Here is a 22844-nt window from a genome sequence, read left to right as displayed (position 1 = left end):
TCTGTCCACAGTCTTCCTTAAGGGAGACAATAAAGTTTAAACCCTGCTAGCATGAGAAACATCGTGATTCTCTCCCTGCACGTGACATATTGTAGACCAATCAACTTGACTGGATAAGACTCATGATAATTATGAATATAATACATTCAAAAGATAGTTGTCTCTTGTTAATAATGAATTATATTTTTTCTTTAAAGGAAGTGTGCACATTGCGATTGCTTTGACCTCATTTCTAAACTTGCATCTGACGCTCTTCTGAGATGTCTTCAGAAAAAAAGGGAAAATGAGGATATGAGATGCAAGTCTTCAATTCATATTTGTAAGTACTTTACTGCATATGTATTCAAAATGTTTAACCTTTTACTTTTTTTATTTTTTTTTCACTATTATTTACATATTAATTGTTTTGCGTCACATTTGAGAATTTTTGGTGAAGTGCTACATATGACGACACCCTGAGATTTTAAAGTCGTGGTGTAAGGATTCTTTATCGTGCCACCATTTGAAGTTGCAGCGGATTCTTTTCTTGTACCAGTTATTTTCGTCAAATATAGGCGTTTAGCGAATGGAAAGATATTTTGTACATTAAAGACATCCGTAACGCAGTTTTGATCTTTAATGTCATTTTCTCTATATAATTGAAGAGTTGCAATTATTGAAGGATTTTATAACACATTTTAAATTAAAAGTCATAGGAAATACCAGCTAATAATTTTTGTTCGTCTTTATTAAAAAAAAATTCAACAATCGCATCATTTGATGTTTCGTTCAAAACACCAGCTGTTAATTAATTTATTTTGGACATCTGATGTCAAAACTATAATATTAAGAATGTACATTTTAAAGTACATGTATACATCATGTATACATCTCATGTAAGATGTGTGAGAAAGTGAGGGTAGTATCAAAAGTCAAAGGCAGAGTTTTTTTGTTCCCGCTTCCACTGAAAGTGGGGAATATTATTTTCAGTCTTTCTGAGCTTGAATACTGCATGTTATCTCCATATGCTTCATGACAAATCTCTATGGCCTAAGGAAGACTCCCATCGATTTTGAGGTCAAAAGGTCAACGTCATAAATTTATAAAAAATTCTGTCAGTTTTAACAGTCGATTCCGCGCGATATATTGAGAAGCCTTTGAGCTGTTGCAATGAAATTTTGTACCACAACTCCCGATGACATGAGGAGGACCCTTGTCAAAAGATTAAAGGGCAAGGTCGTACATTCAAATATTCTGTCTGTGTGTAACTTTTGTTTCCTGGCAATATCTCAAGAAGATTTGGCAGTGCAGTTTTCTACCATAAATCCATTTGGCCCCACTAGCCCTGCTTAAAGCGCCCCTTCCAGCGCTCCTGGGTCGGCTCATGTTCTTTTTCCTTAAGCATGGGACACGGGTTTTTTTTCGTACTCTCTATAGCCAAAAAGAGTCTACATTGATTTGAAGGTTAATAGGAAAATGTCTTAAATTATGTCTTTTTTAGTCAGATATGGCGTATATTTGATGAGTTCAGACTAACTAAAAATTAGGAAGGTCTTTCTATTTGGTTTGTTACTTTATATAAAAATAGGACTTTCCTTTAAATAACACAATTTATATCGATCGCGTTCCAAAGATATAGATTTGAAACAATAACCAATTTATCTCCTCCTCGGCATTTAAATATCAGATAATGTAGAAACGTGGGGATATTTAAGTTAAAAATCAGTGACATTTTTAATTTCAACATAAATTACCAATATCATGTAAACCTACACTTAATTTCGTATTTTTATTTTTTTAGCTAAGATACTCCATACGTGTAGGTTTAAGGATATCCGACCCTCAACTAGGAAGGATAACTCCAAAAATTATTATTTAATTTGAAATGCATCAAAAATGAAGCTTGAAAATATTTTTTTTTTTCATGCAACAATTTTTATTTTATTCATCTTTATAAGATTCAAGGTTTTTGGAAGTCTAAGAAAAGGTCTTATAACAGTTGACATTTGTACCCAATAAAAAGAAAAAAATTAATACAGTTTTGGAGAAATAAAGATTTTCTTGAATCCAGCCTTAGATTCCAATGCTGATTAGCATGACATGAAATAAGAAGTGATTTGTGGTGTCTTGCAATGATTGCAAAAGCCTTTTACACTATGTATTATAGAATACATGACGGAAATAGAAGACAAAAAAATACCAAATAAGTATATTGATTGATTGTATACTGTTTAACGTCCCTCTCCAGAATATTTCACTGATATGGAGACGTCACCATTGCCGGTGAAAGGTAGCAAATTTAGGCCTATGCTCGGCACTTACGGCCTTTGAGCAGGGAGGGATTTTTATCGTGCCACACCTGCTGTGACACGGGGCCTCGGTTTATACGGTCTCATCCGAAGGACCGCCCCATTTAGTAGGGTCCAAATAAGTATAAAAATTATGACAATTTCTCTAAATGCCTATCCTTTTTTAACCTAAAATATAATTGTTGATCAATTTGCAAATATAAAATGCATTGCTGATATTCCAATTGGCTTTTTCTGCAAAAATATTCGAGATTTGACAATTTTCACTATATAATATGATTAATTTTAATCTTTAACTTTAAAGAAATACTGTGGATAAATTTATTGAAGACCTATTTTTGTATTCGTATAGATTATATAGTGAAAAAGCATTATTTCTTTGAAAATTATATAGTGAAAAGGCATTATTTCTTTGAAAATCTTCACTCCTCCTGGGCCATCGTCTCAAGCCACGGTTCGGAGTCCGCTTTCTCCAACCCTTGGCTGCTTGATCACATGCTATGACGTCATGTTCAGTCAATTACATTTTTTGTTTCCATCGCAATTGAAATCAACATTGACATCATCATTACTCAAAAATATTTAATTCGTAAACTGCATTGAAAGGTTGTGACAAAACCACGACCAGAATGGGAGAGGATCGTACATTTTGGCCGTGGTTTGCGACGATGCCCCTGGGCATTTAACAAACAAACTTAATGTATAGTAATGATGAGGAAGGGTGCCTCCGAAAATTTTGAACTTCATGGCCCCAGGGTCAAGAGGCCTTATGGTAGGGCGGGGCGCTTTTGATTATCTAGTATACATGTATTACTTCTTTGAAAATCTTTTCCTCTGCTCCTGGTTATTGAACGAAATAGCTGCATATAGTTAAGACGAGCAAGGGTGCTTCTTCTAAAATTGTGAACTTCATGACCCCAGGGTCAGGGGTTCTGGTCTTAAGGGGGTTCTATTGATTAAATAATGTCAATGCAGCTCCTTGGTATTAAATAAACTAACTATAGAGTTATGGTGAGGAAGGGTGCTTATGCTTAAATTGTGAATTTCTTGGCCCAGGGTCAGGGGTTCTTGCGTTAGGGCGGGGCTCTATTGATTATATAGTGAACATGCATTAATTCTTTGAAAATCTTCTCTTCTCCTCGGTTTTGAACAAACTAAGTTATGATAAACAGGGGCTATTTTTCCAGAATTGTGAATTTCAATGCACATGGATCGGGGATACTATAAAGTGCGGGGGATCTAATCATATACTGAAAATGAATTAATTCTTTGAAATCTGCTCTTTGATATTAATCAAACATTCATGATGAGCAAGGGTGCGTTTTCCAAAATTGTGAAATGTGTGGACCTAGGGTCAGGGGTTCTTGTGGGGTGAGGGCACTCCTGATTATTGCTTAATATTACTGATTAGTTAAAATGCATTTTCTGTTCCCCTTCTCTACCTATGGGTATTAAGTAACCAAACTAAATATGCCAAGTGTATAGTTATGATGAGCAATGGTGCCTCTTTCAAAGTCTCTGGTTTAAGACATGAACCAAATTCAATTGTCAGAAAGATGTTGCATGATGTTCCGGTTGCCTGTTGGGTCCATTGGCCTCTTGTTTTAAAATCTGAAATATATTGCCATCAATTACACTCAAAGATTTAGAGTTTCAACCCGTTTGTATTAAAAGTAGCATGTGGAGAGTAATGCATAGACTGATGTTGTTGATGGACTTTATATTTTACATCTGTCATCTATTGAAACTGTTTATTAATGTCTGTTAATTTGCAAAGTATGTGAGAGGTCTCGGCTTCAAATCCCTGTAGATTCCGTAGTTTTTTTTGTTTTTGTTTTTTTTTTTTGGTTTTTTTTCGGGGGGGGGGGGTACGAAAAGATACAATTAAACACATGAAATTAAGTTATGACGTGTACAAACTTTTTTAAAAAATAAATTCATTATTACAGAGTGATAAACATTTGATCAATATAAAGAATTTTCTATACACATTTTAAGGAATAAGCAATCATGTCTATATTTTTATTGGCATTTCTTTTTTGCTTCAGTATATACATTTAGTAATTCTGCAAAGTCGGTGAAGGGTTAGTTAGAATAATCTAACTGTGTCTCGGTACAAGCCCTCACCAGGACAATATCATTTTAACGATAGAACATTCTATCTAGTGAAGGGTCCGACATACATTCCGATCTGCGAATCTTCTTGTTTTTTAGCTCTACTGGTCAGAGAGCGTCCGTCCGTCTGTCTGTCTGTAAACAATTTTTCAAAATGCTACTCCTCCTACAGTTTTGGTCTGATTTCAATATAACTTGGCACACAAGTAGACTTCACTAATATACATAACTCTATATATCGGTTTTGGATTTCGATAAACGGTGTTGCCGTGGTTACTAAAAATAGAAATTTCTGTGAAATTCTTTCAAAATGCTACTCCTCCTACAGTTTTGGTCTGATTTCAATATAACTTGGCACACAAGTAGACTACACTAAGATACATAATTCTGTATATCGGTTTTGGATTTCAATGAACGGTGTTGCCGTGGTTACTAAAAATAGATATTTCTGTGAAATTCTTTCAAAATGCTACATCTCCTACAGTTTTGGTCTGAATTCAATATAACTTGGCACACAAGTAGACTACACTAAGATACAAAATTTTGTATATTAGTTTTGGATTTCGATGAACGGTGTTGCCGTGGTTACTAAAAATAGAAATTTCTGTGAAATTCTTTCAAAATGCAACATCTCCTACAGTTTTGGTCTGAAACCAATATAACGTGGCACACAAGTAGACTACACTTAGATACAAAATTTTATGTATCGGTTTTGGTTTTCGATGAACGGTGTTGCAGTGGTTACTAAAAATAGAAATTTCTGTGAAATTCTTTCAAAATGCTACTCCTCCTACAGTTTTGGTCTGATTTCAATATAACTTGGCACACAAGTAGACTACACTAAGATACCTAATTCTGTGTATCGGTTTTGGATTTCGATGAACGGTGTTGCCGTGGTTACTAAAAATAGAAATTTCTGTGAAATTCTTTGAAAATGCTACATCTACAGTTTTCGTCTGATTTCAATATACTGTAAACCAACTTTTATTCGCGACGACTTTATTTCGCGATTTACCGGGGGTACAATCGTTCGAGACGATTAATTTTCGCGATCAAACGTTTTTTTTTTAATCTGTTGTTAATACAACAGAGACTTTCAGGACCGGTTCGCGGCGAGAAATATTCGCGATGACGATGCTCTCGCGAAAATTTCTTGCACGGGAATAAAAGTTGGTTTACAGTAACTTGGCACACAAGTAGACTACACTAAGATACATAATTCTGTGTATCGGTTTTGGATTTCGATGAACGGTGTTGCCGTGGATACTAAAAATAGAAATTTCTGTGAAATTCTTTCAAAATTCTACATCTCCTACAGTTTTGGTCTGAATTCAATATCACTTGGCACACAAGTAGACTACACTAAGATACAAAAATTTACGTATTAGTTTTGGATTTCGATGAACGGTGTTGCTGTGGATACTAAAAATAGAAATTTCTGTGAAATTCTTTTAAAATTCTACATCTCCTACAGTTTTGGTCTGAATTCAATATCACTTGGCACACAAGTAGACTACACTAAGATACAACCAGAAGTCTCTGTCGAGACTAAAGCTCTACTGGTTTGTACTTATAGCAAAGGAAGAGAAAAGTACTTAAGCAGTTGGGAATTGAAACTTTACAACAGCAATAAATAGAATAATGAACCTTGATAAAGTCTCTTTATGTTCTTCGTGTAGTCTACTTGTGTGCCAAGTTATACTGAAATCAGACCAAAACTGTAGGAGGAGTAGCATTTTGAAAGAATTTCACAGAAATTTCTATTCTTAGTAACCACGGCAACACCGTTTATCGAAATCAAAAACCGATACACAGAATTATGTATCTTAGTGTAGTCTACTTGTTTGCCAAGTTATATTGAAATCAGACCAAAACTGTAGGGGGAGTAGCATTTTCAAAGAAATTTCACATAAATTTCTATTTTTAGTTACCACAGCAACACCGTTTATCGAAATCAAAAACCGATATACAGAATTATGTATCTTTGTGTAGTCTACTTGTGTGCCAAGTTATACTGAAATCAGACCAAAACTGTAGGAGGAGTAGCATTTTGAAAGAATTTCACAGAAATTTCTATTCTTAGTAACCACGGCAACACCGTTTATCGAAATCAAAAACCGATAAACAGAATTATTTATCTTAGTGTAGTCTACTTGTTTGCCAAGTTATATTAAAATCAGACCAAAACTGTAGGAGGAGTAGCATTTTGAAAAATTGTTTACAGACAGACAGACAGACGGACGGACGGACGCATTACTATCGCATAAGCTCTTCTGGTCTCTGACCAGTAGAGCTAAAAATTTACATATTAGTTTTGGATTTCGATGAACGGTGTTGCCGTGGTTACTAAAAATAGAAATTTCTTTGAAATTCTTTCAAAATGCTACATCTCCTACAGTTTTGGTCGGAGTCCAATATAACGTGGCACACAAGTAGACTACATTAAGATACAAAATTTTATGTATCGGTTTAGGATTTTTGATGAACGGTGTTGCAGTGGTTACTAAAATTAGAAATTTCTGTGAAATTCTTTCAAAATGATACTCCTCCTACAGTTTTGGTCTGATTTCAATATAACTTGGCTCACAAGTAGACTACACTAAGATACATAATTCTGTGTATCGGTTTTGGATTTTGATGAACGGTGTTGCCGTTGTTACTAAAAATAGAAATTTCTGTGAAATTCTTTCAAAATTCTACATCTCCTACAGTTTTGGTCTGATTTCAATATAACTTGGCACACAATACTACACTAAGATACAAAATTCTATGTATCGGTTTTTGACTTCGATGAACATTATTGCCTTGGTTACTAAATATAGAAATTTCTGTTAAATACTCTCAAAATGCTACTCCAAATACATGCAGTTTTAATCTGATTATAATATAATGTGACATGCAAGTAGACTTCACTAAGAACATAGAGAGATTTAATCAAGGATCATTATTTTATTTATTGCAGTGGTAAAGTTTCAATTCCCAACTGCTTAAGTACTTTTCTCTTCCTTTGCTGTAAGTACAAACCAGTAGAGCTTCAGTGTCGACAGAGACTTCAGGTTTTTCTTTAACTGGGGGACACAAATTCTCTGAATTAACTTGTTCATTACGTAAATGGCAAACTAATAATCAGTACTTCGGGTTTGAAATAATTAGACGTTTTCCTTAATCTGGTCGAATATACATCTATTGAGAAGTTTCAAAGGTATCGTCTATCTCATAACAGATATTTTCCTCATATAGTTTGAAAAATATGGATTGGCTAGCATTCTGGATTGGCTAATAGTATTGAAACCTCTTTACAGGGATTGAACAATTTGATTTTAACGTCTTTTTATAGGTCACCTGAGTGACGTCAATTGACCCTGCCTGTTGTCGAGAACCTTGCATTGTTCGTCCTGTGTAACGATTAAGATTTTCAATTTTTCAAAATAATCTTTACTCCAGACTGTTGCATTTTTCTGCCAGTGATCTTACACTTACTCAAATGACCTTGAAATAAATTTTAATTCCTGTCAGACCCAAAGTTTATAAATAACATTCGATGACGTAATGAGAAAAGGATGTTTATTGCATTTCTGATAGAACAGAGAAATTAAATCACGTAGGATGCATTGGTGTTGCATGATTTTGCTCATCGTTTCCAAGCACGCATGTTTCATTAGTCAAGAAAGACTTAAAGGAGGACATCCAAACAGAGTGCAGTAAAATGTGGTCGATACTGACCCGAAAGTCAGTGCAGCTCTGCAAGGTCTTGCCGCGGTATTATGCCCCACCCCCTCTCCATAAGCAGTCCAAGGTAGTCCTTATGATTCCAAACAGAGGAGAGTTGGCATACTTGAGCCTTGATGTAACTAGTGTGTGCATTGCTTAAGGTCTTGCCTGCATCCGTCATTATAAGATGGCGAATTCCTCCATTATTACTAATATGGAAGTAATATGTCTTCACAATAGATGACGCATGGCTCACAAATGTCAGATGGGAATCGAAATAAAAACACCAATTTTCTTTTTACAGATGATGCAACAGAATTGCTGTTTCTCCAACTTTAAAATTGTGAAGTGGAATTTTTGCTGCGTTGTGTTTGGAAGAATAGATACTTTTGTCCTGGTTAAGTTTCAATAGGTTTGTAGCCATCCTTCAACCAATATCTGCTATTCAAGCTTCTATTCTTGAAAAATAATTATTCCACCCTTCCATTGGTCTTATAACGAGGGAAATTGGCGAGTCATTGGCATAACATTCATAGTACATTCCATGTTGACGACAAATGGCCCCAACAAATTTGGAAACCAAAGAGTGGAGTTTAGTTCCAGCAACGACCCTTCTAGGAGGCCTTTAAGGCTACTCAGTTTATTTGTTTACATATCAACTAAAATTTATTTTTGGTCTTATTCTCTTTGTTATCTGGCCTCTATACAGATGAAACTGGAGGTTATTTTTCCACGACTGCCCGTTCGTCCGTCTCTCCATCTGACTACCTACTACTAATTATTAAGCTCATTTCGACTTTGACTTACAACTATCACCATTAACTACTGTTGAAACTCCTTGTATAGATGATGGAAGTTCAGGTTTGTCTCCCTTTGCTCTTGTCCTTAAGACTCTCCTAACCGTCCAATCTTTCGCGTCACTTTCAGACTCTGTTTCAGATGAATCCATTTGCTAGCACACTGTTGTTTAGACTACTTCCTCCCACTCTTGCAATCCAGAATAAGGGAAAGGCATATTCCTATAAAGAGTCCTTGTTCTGCCTGGTTTACCCTCAGCTTTAACCTTAAACACAGAAACATCTGGATTTGGCAATTCCTTCACAGTTTAAACAGTTTCCTCCCATTTATCAGCTAACTTGCTTTTATCCTTTAAACCAACATTCCCCACTAAAACTCTATCTTCAGGCTTTAACATGGTCTCTCTTACCTTAGCATCATATCTCTCTTTGTTCTTTAATCCTGACTTCCTTTCTTCTTCAGATGCGATCGCATATGCTGACTTCATCCTCTGTTGCAGTTTTTCCACTAAAATAAGTATCACCTACATTCCCTTGGTCAAGTTCGAGGAAAGAATGTATAGGTAGTCTTGGAATCCAACGTAACCAAGGGTACCCAGCATCTTTAAGAGTGTTTGATGAAACCTCTCTGCAGATCCATTGCCCACAGGATGGCATGGTGTCGTGCGTTTTTTTTTTTTTTTTTTTTTTTTTTTGAATTCTTAGCAGCTTAATTACAGAGCTCCTTGATGACTCAAATTTTTTGCCTTGGTCACTGTGCAGCTTTTCGGGAAATGCATTATGAAGGATGAAATTCTCGAACAAGGCTTTAGCAGTCACGGTAGCCTTCTGGTTGCGGGATGATACGGCCTGTGCAAAACGCGTATAGTGGTCGGTAATAACCAATATATCATCCATCCCTCCTCTACTTTTCTGTAGACTTCAAAAGTCAATACACACCAATTCCATTGGGTGTGCGGTCTCAGTTGGAACTAACTCAGCAAAAGGCTTTGCTTGAGTTTGCGTCTTGTACTCCTAGGGCAACTTTCTATTTTCTCAATTATCTCCCTTTCCGGCCCTGATATATATTACGTAATAGAAATAATTTTAAAAAACATTGAAACTTAATCATTTAATTACTTACACTGGTTACATCCATAAGGGTTAAAAATTCACTAATATGAGAATCGGGGTTTAGTTCACCACTAGTATTAATTTCGTTTTTTTTTTTTTTTTAAATTTTTTAAAATCTACCTTTTTAAAAAAAAACGAAAAAGAAATTAACAACAGGCCCTTGAAAACGGGGGGGGGGGGGTTAAAGAGAAATAACAGCTGGAAAAAATCTTTGACTGGCCCCCATAACAAGAGAATTCTCTTTAGTTCAATTTATATTAGGGTTGGTATGGGGCTTGAAATGAAGGATGAAGGTCAATTATTGGATTTCAATGAATTTTGGTAATAAATATGGTTATTCAAGAATATTCTTAAGTCTACTTGGGGGATGTCTCCTACAACCACCCCCTCCACAACCACCCCCTACCACAAGATATGTATTCCTAATATAATGCCTGAGTGGAAGTTGGTAGCGAGTGATTGATTATATTTTGATTAATTTATGCAAATCGGTTTTTTTTATTTTGGTGGATTTGGTTGCCCTTAGTTGCACAAAAAGATTTAATTGGTGAAAGTCGTGATTAACGGTCTCTACAAAATCTGATATATAATAATTTTATAAAACTGACCCATCATTTTTTTTTTACTTCAATGAACATTTAAGAAATGATTACAAAAATTACAAATTTTTCAAATATCTTAAATTGTTATTCCTAACCAGAAGTCTCTGTCGAGACTGTAGCTCTACTGGTTTGTACTTATAATAAAGAAAGAGAAAAGTAGCAGTTAAGACTTACAAAAGCAATAAATAGAATAATGATCCTTGATTAAGTCTTTTTTTGAGGCAAAACTGCAATAAGACTACAACTGTAGGAGTAGCTTTCAATAAAATTTTACAGAATTTTCAATTTAAATTACCATGGGAACATAAATCATCAAAATCAAAAACACAAAACTGATAATTATGCATCTCAGTGTAGTCTGCTTGTGTGCCAAGTTATATTAAAATCAGACCAAAACTGTAGGAGGAGTAGCATTTTGAATGTATTTCAAAAAATTTCTATTTTAGTAACCACGGCAACACCGTTCATTGAAATCAAAAAACTATAAATAGAATTATGTATCTTAGTGTAGTCTACCTGTGTTCCAAGTTATATTGAAATCAGACTTAAACTGTAGGAGAAGTACCATTTTGAATGATTTTCACAAAAATTTCTATTTTTAGTAACCATGGCAACACCGTTCATTGAAATCAAAAACCGATACACAGAATTATGTATCTTAGTGTAGTCTACTTGTGTGCCAAGTTATATTGAAATCAGATCAAAACTGTAGGAGGAGTAGCATTTTGAATGATTTTCAGAAAAATTTCTATTTTTAGTAACCATGGCAACACCGTTCATCGAAATCAAAAACCGATAAACAGAATCATGTATCTTAGTGTAGTCTACTTGTGTGCCAAGTTATATTGAAATCAGACTTAAACTGTAGGAGAAGTACCATTTTGAATGTTTTTCAAAGAATTTTTATTTTTAGTAACCACGGCAACACCGTTCATCGAAATCAAAAACCGATACACAGAATCATGTATCTTAGTGTAGTCTACTTGTGTGCCTAGTTATATTGAAATCAGACCAAAACTGTAGGAGGAGTAGCATTTCAAAAAATTTATATTTTTAGTAACAACGGCAACACCGTTCATTGAAATCAAAAACCGATATACAGAATTATGTATCTTAGTGTAGTCTACTTGTGTGCCAAGATATATTGAAATCAGACCAAAACTGAAGGAGAAGTAGCATTTTGAAAAATTGTTTACACGACGGACAGACAGACAGGCGGACGGACGACAGACGCATTACTATCGCATAAGCTCTTCTGGTCTCTGACCAGTAGAGCTAAAAATTTAGAAAATCACTTCCTGTTCATTTTTTAAGTGACGTCAATCGGAACAAGATGCTGTCATGAGACAGTAATACCCGCACTAAGGTGTTTTCCTCTAAATACTCACTCCTTCATATTGGGCTTTCCAAGGAAAAAGTCAAAATAATTTTATAATTAACATAACGCATGTATTCGTCAAATTGAGCATAAAATTCTCAGGTGACCATGTGGCCTTTGAGCCTCTTAATTATATGTATTTTATAGCGAGCGCGAAACGAGCTCAATGAATAGAGGAAATTTGGAATGAAATCTGTACATTCGTCAGGCAAATTTTTGTGTGAAACATTCCCAGAATTCCTTTACTACCCAATGTCCTTTGCGCGAATAAATAAATAAATAATAATGTAAAGTATAAAAGGCTTTCGGTTTGTAAAAGTCTTTCAAAGAACCAAAAAATAACTCTGCACTGTTTTTCGACCAAAATTGCAGTAAGTCTTTTAGACTGGCAGTACCTGTCTCATTCGTACGAAACGACTGTATATCGAGGAGCAAACAGCCATGCCAGTCTATAGGTCTATAGTTTCAACCAGACGCTCGGCTGTCTCCGTAATCTCCGATGAGCACCGTGACGTCACAGCTAGTCGAGATGTCTCGTGCGGCTTGATGTTCGAAGTGGCTGATCAATTTTTCAAGTGTTTTTGATGATACAACTCCGCTCGCCCCAACGGTTTCACCGTAAAACAATGATAGTGGGGTCTATGTTTTCTAAGGGGGAGGATGTGCAAACTCTTTAAGTCATTTTTATTTGCTTCAGTATACAGTCCTATTTAAATAACAAAGCAAACTCCAAGGGGGGAGGGGGTCCAATCTCCCTAGCCACTCCCTGTCCCTGAAATTACAATTAATCATGTGTTGATATTGTGACTCCAAAATACATGTAGTCGAGTTTTTTTTTCCATTTGACTACATACATATTTTATATGGCTTCCATATTTCAAGGCCTTTTATTTGGGTACCACCAATTTTAACCTCTTGATCTCTTGACCTTAATCTTGCAGTTTTACCCGTTTTTACAAGAAAAATACCCAACTTTAAACTTGGGCTAAATTTTGAACAGTTGGTGCTAGGGCTCTCATGATTAACATGTGTATTCATTGTGAAATTTCAACAGGTATTAATATTTTTTTACCTAGACCCTACAGTTTGACCCACTTTAAAATTTAACCTTGGCAATAATTTTGAACAGGAAGTACTAGGGATTTCTTTTTTCACATGTGTATTCCTTGTGACAAGAATTTCCTTTTGATAACAATTTCAACCCATTGACCATGACCTTGGAGTTTGACTTGCATTTGAGAAACTTCAACCTTCGCCATAAGCTGCCATACGGGGGCATCAGTGTTTCACAAACACATCTTGTCTTCATCATTTTTAAGTGGTGTGTCTCCATATGAGTGAAAAATTCCCAAAAGAGATGTTTTTACAACAAACAAATTACTCAAAAAAAAAAACCCCATAAAAGTATACATGTACATGTTTTTATTCAACGGATATACTTCTGGTCATATCTCTTCTTCTCCCTTTGAATCAGGTATGATGATATAAATATTTTAAAAATAATTATAATAAGAGCTGAAAAGGTTTTGCATCTTAGAATTGACTTAGTTCTGTGGTTGAATTAGCTATAAAAGTTTAGCTTTATTTTGCTACTCAAAGCACCTTGATTAACTATTTTCAATCATACTCTTTTCTGAAATGTGCAGTTTTTTCAACAATGGATACATGTCATACATTTTCAGCTTGTCAAAAAAAATGCATGATAAAAACCCCACTTTTCAAATACTGTAACCCTTTCCATATACATGTATTTGTGAATCATACGGTTTTAGCTCATTTTTCCGGTTTTCGTGATCACATTTCGTCTGTCGTCCATCTGTTTGTCTGCAAACTTTTTACATTTTTAACTTCTTCTCTGGAACCACTGGTCGCCCGCGTGGCGCAGTGGTTAGAGCGTCTGCTATAGAGTCGCGAAGTAAGGAGTCAATCCTTACGTCGCGGCTTCGAATCCCACTGTGACACGTGGATACCGGTCATTCGGATGAGACCGTATAAACCGAGGTCCCATGTCGCAGTAGGTGCTGGCACGAAAAAGAGATCCCTCCCTGCTCAATGGCCCTTAGTGCCGAGTGTAGGACATACGAGTGAAAAATTCTCGAGAGGGACGTTAAACAATATACAATCAATCAATCTGGAACCACTGGGCCAATTTTAACCAATTCACGAAATATGGAGGGACTTTTTCCATCGTAAATCTTCTCACGAAAAGCAAGGACATTTATTATCATTAAATCGCATTTGTGTGTCAGTCTGTCCATCTGTCACAATAAATTTAACCTTGGTCATCATGGTCATATCTTTTGAATGAGAAGAGACAAGACTTTCATATTGAACATGTGTATTAGTATAAGTATTTACCTGTGACAATACCATTCTAAATATACCATGATTTTTTTTTACCCGTGATCTTGAAGTTTGACCTACTTTCAAAAAAAAAAATTAAATTGTTTTAAATTCATCATTTTGAAAGAGAAAAATTAGGGCATTCATATTATACTTGCATGTATATTACCTGTGATAAGACCTTTCCTAATGTATCATGACTTTTGACGTTGACCTTGAGGCTTAACCTACTTTTGGACAATGTTGCATTTCCTTATAACTTCTGATTGAGAAGAGATATGACTTTCACATTTGACATGCACATCACTCTTAACAAGATATTTCCGAGCATGCTATGAATTTTTACCCCTTGATGTTGATGTTTTACCTAATTTTCAAAAAATTTAAATATCCCAAAAGATGATTAGGCCACTGTGTAAAATGTAGAAGGAGTCCAAGGAACAAGGGACTTTATACATAAAAACGTCATTTTTTTAAACCTTAATTGACCCCCGAGGGAAACTTAAAATTATGAAACCTTACTGCACATCTACATGACACTATCAACCATCACCCAAAAGATGATTAGGCTACTGTGGAAAATTTAGGAAAAGTTCAGGGAAGAGGCTCTTGGTATTTAAAAAAAAACACGTCATTTTTCGACCCCCATTTGACCCCAGAGGCAAAATGAAAATTCCGAAACCTTACTGCACATCTACATGACACCACCAACCATCTTCCAAAACATGATTAGGCTACTATGTAAAATGTAGGAGGAGTTCAGGGAAGAAGGGGCTTTTTGCATTTATAAAACGTCATTTTCGACCCCCATTTGCCCCCTACCCCCCCCCCCCCCCCCCCCCCCCGGAGCAAAATAAAAATTCCAAAACCTTACTTTACATCTACATTACACCACCAACCATCTCCCAAAACATGATTAGGCTACTATGTAAAATGTAGGAGGAGTTCAGGGAAGAAGGGGCTTTTTACATTAAAACGTCATTTTTCGACCCCTATTTGAACCCTCGGGGCAAAATAAAAATTCCGAAACCTTACTGCACATCTGCATGACACCACCAACCATCTCCCAAAACATGTTTAGGCTACTATGTAAAATGTAGGAGGAGTTCAGGGAAGAAGGGGCTTTTTGCATAAAAAAAACTTTTTTGACCCCCATTTGAACCCTTTCTTTAGAAAGTGCGGGTATAATAAGTTGCTTTTAGTGGGCGATAAGATTGACTGCTTACTTTAATTAAAATTACCCCGGTAATCATTAGAAAGCACGTCGTCCTTAATTCTTACAAAGTTAACTCACTTCATTGATTAATAACCTTAGGTAAATTGTCTTTTGTGGCGCTTAATACCTATATTTTAATACCAAAACTGCAGAAAACATTACATATTTCATCAGATCCTGGTGGCAGAAGGAAGCTTAAAGAGACATTCTGTTCAAGTCCTGTACGTCGTGGTTAATAGCTCTTCCATGGCAACCATCCCATTTCCGGTCATTAAAGAAATAATTTAAACAAATGTGTCCTGTATTGAATTCAATTGCCTGACTATTTTTGCCACCTATGCGAATTTTAAATAATAAAAAAAACTATGATTGAGAGTGATCTCTCGTGTAGAATAATCAATAAAGTGTATGTTATAGAGATATAACAAAATCACGTGTGCTTCCTTCCTCGGGTAGAATTATCCCTTCAGTAAGAAAGAGAATCAGCTTTGTTGAACATTGCATTAAAGAAACAGACAATTTGTATGTTGTTTTACGTCCCTCTCAAGAATTTTTTCACTAATACGAAGACGCAACCACTTGCCGGTGCATGGAGAGCTGCGAATTTTGTTCTATACTCTGCACTCAGAGCCACTGAGCAGTCTGAGGTCCTTTTCGTACCAGCAACTCATGGGCCTCGGTTAATACGGTTTCATCCGAAGGACCGATCTCCACGTCCCACAGTGTATATTTGTACGTTTTCATGATACGTAATATATCAAAATCGTAAAAAAGCCTGGAAAACTTGATATTTCTGACTACCGGTTGGGGTTTTATAAGTAGGATAAAACCAGTATTCCATTCTGATATTACAGGTTTTATACTTTATTTATAACTCTAACTGGAGAATTGAGAACCATAGGAGAAGGAAATTATTCCAAATTGATATTTTCTAATTTCTTATATCATAAATTGAGCAGAAATCGGCCGTATTGAATACAAAATGGCCGCTATGCAAATTAGCATTTAATGTACACTATTTCACCATATAATGAAGGACAGCACTGATTGGAAGAAGGAAGAAGTACAGCTCAACAAACTTTTTAAGCTCACATGGTTTTTCGCACAAATTAAGGTTACATTGTTATAATGTAATTTGTGTGTTGAGACATCAAAATACATTTTAAAAGTATTTGTTTACATTATTTGAGTTTTATTTCATTTACTAAAACATAATTCATACAAATCAATTTCTAGAACTTTAATATATTCTTGGCTGAAAAATAACAATTATTTCCATTTGATTTTTTGTAGTTTCTTGCCAATTGCAGTTGTCTTTTTATCCGTTCTTTTGAAAGCAGTAGCTCTTTGCAGAAACATAGACACGGGCACAGTACAGCTACTGTAACTTGTATTTTCTGTACATTCTGACTCTTTCGCTCAGGGTGATAATAGTATTTTTCATCTGTTTGACTGCTTTGTATGTCAATAAGGTGGCATTTTTCAGAGTCACCTTCTAAAAATTTAGAATCATGAAAGATTCATCCCACAGCAAAATTTTAACGTTTCAAACCGTAAATGCAGAAGAATTTTCCTTTTCATAGAAAAAATCTACTTTTAGAAAAATAAACAATACTTCATTATCCTTGCCTGTAGTATGGTTTCTCTCTGCAATGTTATCCCTTTTCGGTGCTACATTTCGACAAAACCCAGATGAGTATGGTAAATGAGCAAAGATTTTTAAAAAATACTCACCTTTAAGAAGAAAATTAAAAATTTTCAACTACGTTGTATCAAAGAAATCACGTTTTATATCATTTGTAAAAAACTTATTGTAGAGGCCTATAGTAGAAACATCGTATTATTTATTGATAAATTCCTCTCTAAAACATCCACTTTGGAAACTTAAGATAATACTTTAAAGGACATTTATGCTTGACATTATATATGTAATACAACGTAGGGCTATGTCATCGTTCTGAGGTTCGAAAATAATAATTTTTATTACAAAAATGTTACCTTAATTTGTGCAGAAAACCATGTGAGCTTAAAAAGTTTGTTGAGCTGTATACGAAAAAAATATCGATCACAATTTCAACAATAACATTCTCTTATGTAATGTAATGTTATAAAGTGTTTTTTCCACAGTGTGAAAGAATATCAAAACGATATTTTGTCTGAGAATGTTGTGGAAAAATGCTCCCTGTTGTGTCTTAAGAAAGAAGTGTAAACAGACATCCTGGTAAACTAAGTTTACAATGTTCTCACTCACACAATCTATGCAATGCTATATGTATTGTATTTCATGACGTCATAACTTTAATGACGCTACATTTGTGTCACAAAGTTTGCCGAAAAAGACAGAAAGAAGGGGAAATTATAACAGGAATTGTTACAAACAAAAATTTAATAATTTGTAGTTGAATGTGACCAAAAAAAATCGCAAATGGTACAGGTTTCTTCGATATTATCACTAGTACAAACCACGAGTGAAAATTTCCAAAAAGCATGTCTCACGAGGGAAATAAGTTCCGTAACCAACTACAAACCACTGAAGTCCTCTATGTATTCAAGTAATCTATTGAAAATCCCAGTACACTTGTCAATTTTAATTATCGACTAAGAAAGTATTGCAAGGATTGTATATAAAGTCAGTAATTATACGTATATTACATATTCTTTCATTCATTGAGGTAAGTCGAAAGCTTCTGCATCTAAAATTATACTTCATCTGCCTTGCTTTGTTTTGGTATTTAAAAAACCTTAAAATTTAGTGTTGTTTTCCTTTGAAATAATTTTCATACTAAAGGAAGTTTTTTTTCTTTCTTCTACAGGTATTCATATATTTCAACACGGCGATAATATGTCTCAGGACACCAACTCCACCGACTTCAAAGAATTTTATGTACAGGCTCGGTTTATAACGGGGCTCATCCTATACCCCATATTCTGTGTCTTGGGTCTTATCGGGAATGGCCTAGGAATAGCAGTTATGCTTCAAAAACAGATGAGGTCATCTACAAACGTGTATCTTCTGGCCTTAGCGATTTCTGACGGTATTAAAATCATTTGCGACGCACTATATTTCATTGTGGTACTTTCTTTAGAATTAGATCCAAAATTTGGAAACAAATTGTACATATTTTTGTACCCATATGCACATTATGTTTTCAACGCGTCTCTTTGCATATCGGCCTGGTTAACCGTGGCTGTGGCGGTAGAGAGATACGTGTATGTGTGTCACGTCCACAGGGTTCGAACGTACTGCACTTTGTCTCGGGCCAGAACGATATCTTTCAGTGTGTTCATTGTGATGAGTCTAGCCTGCATTCCATACGCTTTGCGATACAAAACGGTCGAAAGCCAAAACAATTCCACCTCGTGGACCAGTTACGACTTGAGCCTGACCGACTTGTGGGTGGATCCAAAATTTTCTTCTATATTTACATGGACCCAGTATTTTATTCGAATCATCATTCCACTTACTTTGCTTATTGTCCTTAATATATTCATTATGTATGGGATTCGTAAATGTCGTATTGGAAGAAAAAATCACAGAATTACAGTCATGCTTATCGTTGTCATCATAGTTTTCATCATATGCATTATTCCAGACGCCATCATGTCCACATTCCTGGGATTTGGATATTATGAGGAGGATTTCTTAGCGCGAGCAATCCGAGAAATCACCGACTTGTTTCTGCTTATAAACACAGCCATTAATTTTGTTATTTATTGTGCGTTCAACACAATTTTCTGGAGAAATTTCCAGTCTCTGTTTTGCTCTTGTTGCATCTCGAAAGGAACATTGTTGGAAAATTCTCATATGAGACAGCTGTCATTATGTGGTAGAGATCTTTCCAGGAGGTCACTGAAGAGTGTCCATGCTGTCAAAGAAGAACGTCTCCTACCAGAGCCGGCTGAACTTTGATAAACATTATGTGGCATATATATTTTGTATTGGAGAGTACGATTAATATTAATTGTATCGAGAGTATATCAAAACTTTAAATCAGAAATCATTAAAATTCAACCGGTGATGTTTAAAAGTAGATGTTTCTGTATCATTTTGATTAAACCTTATGCATTTCTGCATAATACATTGTGTACCACATTCAGTACATTGTCAATTATTTTGAAACATAAATTTATGTAAAACATAATTATGTAATCTTGTGTGTTTTTTTTAACTTTAAAAAAGAAATGATATTAGCATTCTTCGTCCTTTAGTGCTTATTATTACAGATGTATCTTATTAATATTATGGCACATATACTAGTTTTGTCATTATAAGTGCTACATGTACTTACAATGGGATCAAAAACATCTAAAATCTTCGTATATAATGATTATTTGATTATTATTGAACTGATACATACTCTTTCGGAAAACCTCGCATTTGTTTTTATTTTAGAAAATTTCAAAGTTATCCAAACAAAATCATATATACTATAATGCAGATCAGTTAAAATGCAGTGTCTTTCTCTTAAATTTATTCATTGGTTTTATTTACATTCTACGTGCTGCGTAACCGATATTTCCATCGTGCACTTTCTGGTTGTCTGGTTATCTGGTTGTCCATCAAGTTCGTGGATATAATGACTTTTTTTTTATCAAAATGATCCCAGTCCTAGACATACGTTTTGCTTACCAAAATATTTTTAAGATCCTGTTAAGAATGGTTTGATTTTGATTGTTTGAACTTAATAATTTTTATATAAAAGTCGCAGTCTTAAAAGAACGGAGGTAGTGCATATAAGGCCCAGACTTAAAATGCCGTGCACTTGAAAAGAAAGTGTTCTGTCAAAAATTATTTTCTTAATCACGAAAGTAAAAAAAAATCACAAATGGAGCGATAATTGTCATTTTCTGATATCATTAGTGTTGTTTACTATACAAATAGTGGAACTATTCAGAAAAAGAAAAAAAATCCTTATAGTCCAAAAATTAATGGAACTAATTGCAACAGTTTCAAAAATTAGTTTTTATCAATTTATAAGATGATCTGATTAAATAATAAAAAGTAAATAAGAATAATTATTAAAACTTCTCCTTTTAAACTGAAATTTGGTTGCTTTGTGTACCTTGGTTGCCATGGGAATACAGTATTTCAATTACTTTGAATATTAAAAGTATTAATATTATTAAGTCTTAAAACGCTAAAAGCAATATAATTGACAACTGGCACACAAAATCCTACTAATGCCATAACGAAATTGCTTCGAATACTTGTATCATTAAAGGGTAATTAAAAATACATTTAAATTAATTTTAAATGCAAAGAGTCTTAATATTTAATATTGATATGAGTAACTTGACTAAACCCAATCACCAAAAGAAGGAAAACAATTAACAAGTTTGACGTAACATAAGTAGATTATAGTAATATTCTAAACCAGAAGTCTCTGTCGAGACTGTAGCTCTACTGGTTTATACTTTAAAACAGGAAGAGAAAAGTAGCAGTTGGGACTTGAGACTTTAAATCAGCAATAAATAGAAAAATTATCCTTGCCACTCATCAAAATAAAAATCGATGCACAGAATTATGTTTCTTAGTATAGTCTACTTGTGTGCAAAGTTATACTGAAATCGGACCAAAACTGTAGGAGGAGTAGCATTTGAAACAATTTCACAGAAATTTCTATTTTTAGTAACCATGGCAACACCGTTCATCGAAATCAAAAACCGATGCATAGAATTATGTATCTTAGTGTAGTCTACTTGTGTGCCAAGTTATATTAAAATCAGATCAAAACTGTAGGAGGAGTAGCATTTGAAACAATTTCACAGAAATTTCTATTTTTAGTAACCATGGCAACACCGTTCATTGAAATCAAAAACCGATGCACTATTTTATGTATCTTAGTGTAGTCTACTTGTGTGCCAAGTTATACTGAAATCAGACCAAAACTGTAGTAGAAGTAGCATTTTGAAAGAATTTCACAGAAATTTTCTATTTTTAGTAACCATGGCAACACCGTTCATCGAAATCAAAAACCGATGCACAGAATTTTGTATCTTAGTGTAGTCTACTTGTGTGCCAAGTTATATTGAAATCGGACCAAAATTGTAGGAGGAGTAGCATTTTGGAAAATTGTTTACAAACAGACAGACAGACGGACGGACGACTGACGCATTACCATCGCATAAGCTCTTCTGGTCTCTGACCAGTAGAGCTAAAAATGTCAGTGTTGCTAAAGTAACACAAAAGATCTACATTAATGTAGTTTGAAGATAAAGTACAGTATAAGGAAGAAACATACATGTACTTCCAAATATTTACATTCGCTGTGTTTTTCTACTAAGCCACCTGTGAAATTGATTTGAAAACCATTTTCGTGTAAACTCGCGTAGAAATATACACGGAGAAACTTGCGTTAACGTGACGTCACAATGAGGCTGAAGCGACGTTAGTAAAAATGCAACCATATAGGGCAGCGAGAAATTCAAATATTTAGCATATTTTAGTTGCTCCCAAACATGTTAAATGCAAATATAAGGAATGTTTTTCAGTTTAGTGTGAATTATTGGTGTGTGAATCGCGCTTCATGAAATATGTCTACGTAAAAAGTCTGTGTGATTCACACACCAATAACTCACACAAAACTTAAAAATATTCCTTAAAGCCGCTTGGTCCGATTCTAAACGCTAAAAATATGTATTCGTTTTTCCTCTTGAAAAATAATTGTCCATAAATTTTTTCAACTTTTGTCAAATTATATCCCCAAAGTCTTTTTCTTTTAAAAGATATCAAAATTCAAAAGTTAAAAAAATAATTTTTGTTAGGTCACACAAAAAAATAATCCTGTGTTGATCATTGTTGATATCGCGTGAAATCACCTTCGAAAAATTAAATTTATCGCTTACATGTTTATCTCATGAAGAACAAACCCGAGCAATTTTCACAACAAAGTACATATATTACCTGTACACGGACAATATTTTAGCTCCTTTAAAAAAATCATTTAAAATATCTGATTTTCCTTTATTCTTTAAATATGCATATTAATATAAAAATTACTATGGATTATATTCAATTAATTTCTTAATTTTGAAAAGATGTATTATGACTAAGGCTTCTACTAATAGAGAAAAAAATACTCGGGTTTGAATTACCTTCATTATTAGATATATCCGATAAACTTATTTTTTTCACAATTGACTTCACAACAGATCTTAACTTCCGTCAGGAACTACTGTTTGTCAATAAGGTTTTTGATCTGCGTTTTCCATGTAAGGATTGTTGTAATAAACTATTAAATCAATCTTATAATATAATTTATTTTTATATATAATCTATGC

The 22844-nt window shown here is 34.5% G+C and overlaps 1 protein-coding gene across 1 annotated transcript in view; it reads left to right on the top strand.

The window, feature by feature from the left end:
* The window catches only part of LOC134261615 (sex peptide receptor-like), a 53644-nt gene extending 34001 nt beyond the window's left edge, over positions 1–19643 (top strand). The window contains exons 2-3 of the mRNA XM_062744039.1: positions 198–319; positions 18377–19643. Coding sequence (XP_062600023.1) covers positions 292–319; positions 18377–19473 — 1125 coding nt within the window. The 5' untranslated portion in view covers positions 198–291 and the 3' untranslated portion in view covers positions 19474–19643. The remainder of the gene's footprint in view (positions 1–197; positions 320–18376) is intronic.
* The last annotated feature ends 3201 nt before the right edge of the window (positions 19644–22844 follow it).

The sequence above is a fragment of the Saccostrea cucullata genome, unplaced genomic scaffold (genome assembly GCF_032062105.1).
Source record: "Saccostrea cucullata isolate Sc308-1 unplaced genomic scaffold, CSIRO_AGI_Scuc_v1 ctg1944, whole genome shotgun sequence".
Taxonomy (NCBI): domain Eukaryota; kingdom Metazoa; phylum Mollusca; class Bivalvia; order Ostreida; family Ostreidae; genus Saccostrea; species Saccostrea cuccullata.
This window is presented reverse-complemented; position numbering and strand designations above follow the sequence as displayed.